Source organism: Papaver somniferum, unplaced genomic scaffold (assembly GCF_003573695.1).
Source record: "Papaver somniferum cultivar HN1 unplaced genomic scaffold, ASM357369v1 unplaced-scaffold_21, whole genome shotgun sequence".
NCBI classification, from domain to species: Eukaryota; Viridiplantae; Streptophyta; class Magnoliopsida; order Ranunculales; family Papaveraceae; genus Papaver; species Papaver somniferum.
In genome coordinates this window covers 2,491,476-2,495,511 of record NW_020631041.1, presented here as the reverse complement: position 1 = coordinate 2,495,511, position 4,036 = coordinate 2,491,476, and the positions used below count along the sequence as shown (strand labels likewise).

The 4,036-nt window shown below is 35.9% G+C and overlaps 1 protein-coding gene across 1 annotated transcript; it reads left to right on the top strand.

The window, feature by feature from the left end:
- The first annotated feature begins 828 nt into the window (after positions 1 to 828).
- Positions 829 to 2,106, top strand: LOC113340162 (F-box/kelch-repeat protein At3g06240-like). The gene has a single exon (XM_026585365.1). It carries the CDS (start codon positions 829 to 831, stop codon positions 2,104 to 2,106), a length of 1,278 nt encoding a protein of 425 aa, XP_026441150.1.
- The last annotated feature ends 1,930 nt before the right edge of the window (positions 2,107 to 4,036 follow it).

The window sequence follows — 4,036 nt, the reverse complement described above, 5'->3', positions numbered from 1 at the left end:
GTGATGAGGCGACCGTTGGATGATGTGATGGATCCAATCTGACGGCTCTCATGGAAATGGGTATGGATATTGGAAATGGATTTGTGTAAGGGTTTTGGGCCTTGGGTATGCCAAGCCCATATCTTCTTTAAGGACAATTCTTCCTCTTCAAGCCCACTTCTAGTTGATCCGGCTCTTGCAAACATCATTTTTCGCTGCCTTTCTGCGGGAGTCTTTGCCGTTTCTTTGCTCTTTTCGCTCCGTGAGTTAACCAGGCTTTATTTAGTAGCTAAAAATGCAAAATTAATTAATAAAAATATTTATTCTTGAAAACAATGAAAATACAGAATATGGGATAAAATGTAGAATTAATGCACAAAAGATGAGTTAAATGCCAAGAAAAATATATAGAAATATGCACTTTTTAGCACTCATCAGTCCCCCATCCAAAAAAAAAATCATCCAAACGGGAGACTGTCTCCCATTTGGAACTAAAAGACATCTAAAACGGGGGACAGGGGACTGTCCCCCGTTTGGTGCAATTTTTCTGTCTCCCGTGTAGTCCTATTTTTCCTGACGGGGAACGAGTGCATGAACGAGATTGGGAGAAAAGTGGGGTAAATTGGTAGGAACCATTTTTTGGGGACCATGATTTTTTTGTGGGGGACCATGATTCTATTTTAGGTAAGACATTATAAGTAATCCTAAGTCACCCCTTATCTAAATATTTTTCTGAATACCAAACTTACCCTCCTTAATTAAATGTGTTAGTTTAATGATTAATTAGTTATTAGTTAATGATTAGTATGATTAGTACTGATTAGTTATCATTAAGAATTTCTTGCAAAAATGAGCAGTTCATGTCATACTAGATCCAAACTTAAGCATATTGAATCTATACCTCTGTTCTTAAATCTTCCTGAAGAGGTTCATGAAGAGATCTTTTTGAGGTTACCAGAGAAATCTATGTTGATATCTAGGTGCGTATGCAAACTTTTCTATAATCTTCTTTCTAAACCTAATTTCATCAATAATCATGTCAATCGCACTAATCAAAGCAAGAACAACAACCGTAAACTCTTGTGCACTCATTTCTCGCTAGGTAAGCACCCTATGGTTTACTCCATACCTATAGATTGTGCTTCAATTTCATCATCGTCATCCTCGTTATCATGTGTATGTGATGGAGCTGTTCTGATAAAATTCCCATTTGAACCTAAGAGTTTTCCTTCTCTTGATTTTTTGGGCTCATGTAATGGCTTGATTTGCTTAAAGATTAGTAGTGTTGATATAGCTGAGATTGAAAAGGGACAAATTGTGTACACTTATTATTACAATATTTTGAACCCATTAACAAGAGAATATAAGGAATTTAGGTGGCCAGGACGGTGGTACCAAGCTATTTATGGATTTGGTTATGATACCAACAATGATGATTACAAACTTGTGATAATATCGGTTTATAGTTGCGTCAACATTGATGTTTATTCAGTGAGATCAGATTCATGGAGTAGTATTCAGGGTACCGTCAATTACTCATTTCGTTATGGTGGTAAAGGATCGCGTGGTTTGTTTTTCAACGGAGCTCTTCATTGGTTGGGAAGTATCGCCACCCAAGGAATTTCGTCCGAAGTTATAGTGTCGTTTGATATTAGTAATGGGACAATGCTGAATATGCCAATACCTGAAGTTGTTATGCCACCTACAGAGTATCGGGGAGGAATGTATGCAAATGTGGGAGTGTGGGGAGACTGCATTTGTATAGCATTTATTTGGGGTTCAGTTAGAATTGATGTGTGGGTGATGCAGGAATATGGAGTGGAGGAATCATGGATACACATTTTTGCCACAACCCAACTGCCACGGCCCTCGTACATCACTCCATTTTGGAAGCCACTATGGTTGTTTGACAATGGGGAAATTCTGGTAGATATTGATGGCAAGCAATTACTTCTATGTAATCCAACAACAAAAACAGTTAGATCAGTGGTGGTCCGTGATATTAAAATGGATTATAATCGAGAGATTTATGTGGAGAGCATAGTCTCACTTGGTACTGGTACTTATTTGGAGAAACAGATTACACATGGGGTTGTGAAGAATCCTGAGCAACAATTGTTGAGGTAAACATTGCATTTTTTTTTTAGTATTTCAATTGTTGTTTTTTTGTAGGGTCAGATAGAAAATGAGTTAGTTGGTCATCTTACTTTTCTTTTCATTGCCGCTTTTATGTGATTGTTTTGAGTATCTTTAGTGTGGTTAATGTGGAACATTTAGTGAAAGGTTTTGGTGGTTCTAAATATCCCAATGAGACCTTTTCTCACAGTGGTCCCTTAAGATTGACTGAAACAAAAGATCACTAATAAAAGAGCACCTGCTGGATTATGTGGTCAATGTGATTCTTATAGCAACATGAGAACTTTGTATGTATGAGACTTATTGGAAACTGTTGTCTATTGAGTTTACCTGCAAACGATCAAAATGCAAGAACAGTTGAGTTAGTAAGGCCCTTGTTGCAGTCAATTAGAATATATATGGACTCAGTTTTATTGTTGGTATTAGAGAATAGATGAAATAATGTCGTTACATCATGTGCAGTTAGATGGAAATGACATGCATCTTTCGCCATAGTTGTTCCTTCCAATTGACCGAATTCCTTCCAATTGACTGAAACAATTTTTGCTTGAGAAAAACATTACCTGAAAAGGCACCTTAGATATCATCAACATGTGTAGATACATTAAAAACTTAAAAAGTAAGATAATATGTTTATGGTAGGCATTTCCATCACTTTTCCATTTTGTCCATCTCAATCTTATATTATGTTTTCAAAGCTCCAAATCTGTGGCCTTCTTGTTAGGGATGAGCTGGAAAATCATGTCCTGGTATGTAATTTATTTTCTTTCTTATTTGAGATTAGGAAGGTAAAGAAAATAGAGTTGTTCTACATGTGCCGACCTCTAATGAAACATACCCAGGTGCCCACATTAGCTTCTATACCATCTTCATGTCTCTGAAGTTGTATACTTATATAACTGATTGTTTTGTGGCTTTGGAACATAAAAAAAGCCTTTCAACAGTCCAGCTTCTCTTGTCCCGTAATTCAATGGATTGAATATGTAACTTTCGGAGTTTCAAAGTTAACTCTAAACTTCAAGATTTTGTTTATTGCTTAATGTTCTAAGTTTGCTTTTCTATCGTAATGGGATTTCTTTTTCAGAATAACTTTTTTTTTTCTTCTTTGCTTGTCTTTGTAACCTTGTGTTTACTTGGCCATTTTTCATGCTTTAAAATTTACCAGTTAAAAATAAATTGAATGATATGGCATGCCCAAGCTTGCTGCTAGATTATGTGGTCAATGTGATTCTTATATCAAGTTGAAAACTACGTATGTTTATGTCCTACTGATAACTTCTGTATGTGTAGTTTATCTGCAAACAAATAAAATGCAAGAGCAGTTGAGTCAGCGAGGTTCTTATTGTAGTATAGAATAGATGAAATAGTGCTATAATATCATGTGCATTCGGATGATATTGCATTATTATTGGGCATGTCTCCTCTCTGTGTGTCTATCTTTCTTTCGTGCCTTGTATTTTTCTTGTTTAATGTAATTATACTGTATGCATTGGGTTTATTATTTTCAGCTGAACAGGAAACTGTTCGAGAAGTCTATAAGATCTCATCAGTTTTAAGTTCAACCTGATTTGTTCTAAAGAGTCTTGTCTAAGCAATGAGGGAGGTTTCTGCGAACAACGAAATTTACTATATTTTTGGAATTTTAGAATGCTCCTGACTGAAGCTGCAAAACAGCCTGGTAATATGCACCAAGTGAAACAAGAAACTTTGAACTCATCTACTGCAAAGCAATTATCACCGAGATACTTACAAGCACTAATTCATAGTGTTGTTTGACGTTGTCTGTATGCTTTTTAATAGTTAAATGGAACCTTTAAGATATGTTATAAGTGTCTGAATGGATATTCTTGTTGGTAAACCTTCACTAGACTCTGTGGTCGGATCCATATAAAATACCAGTATATTCCATGCTCTTTTTAGC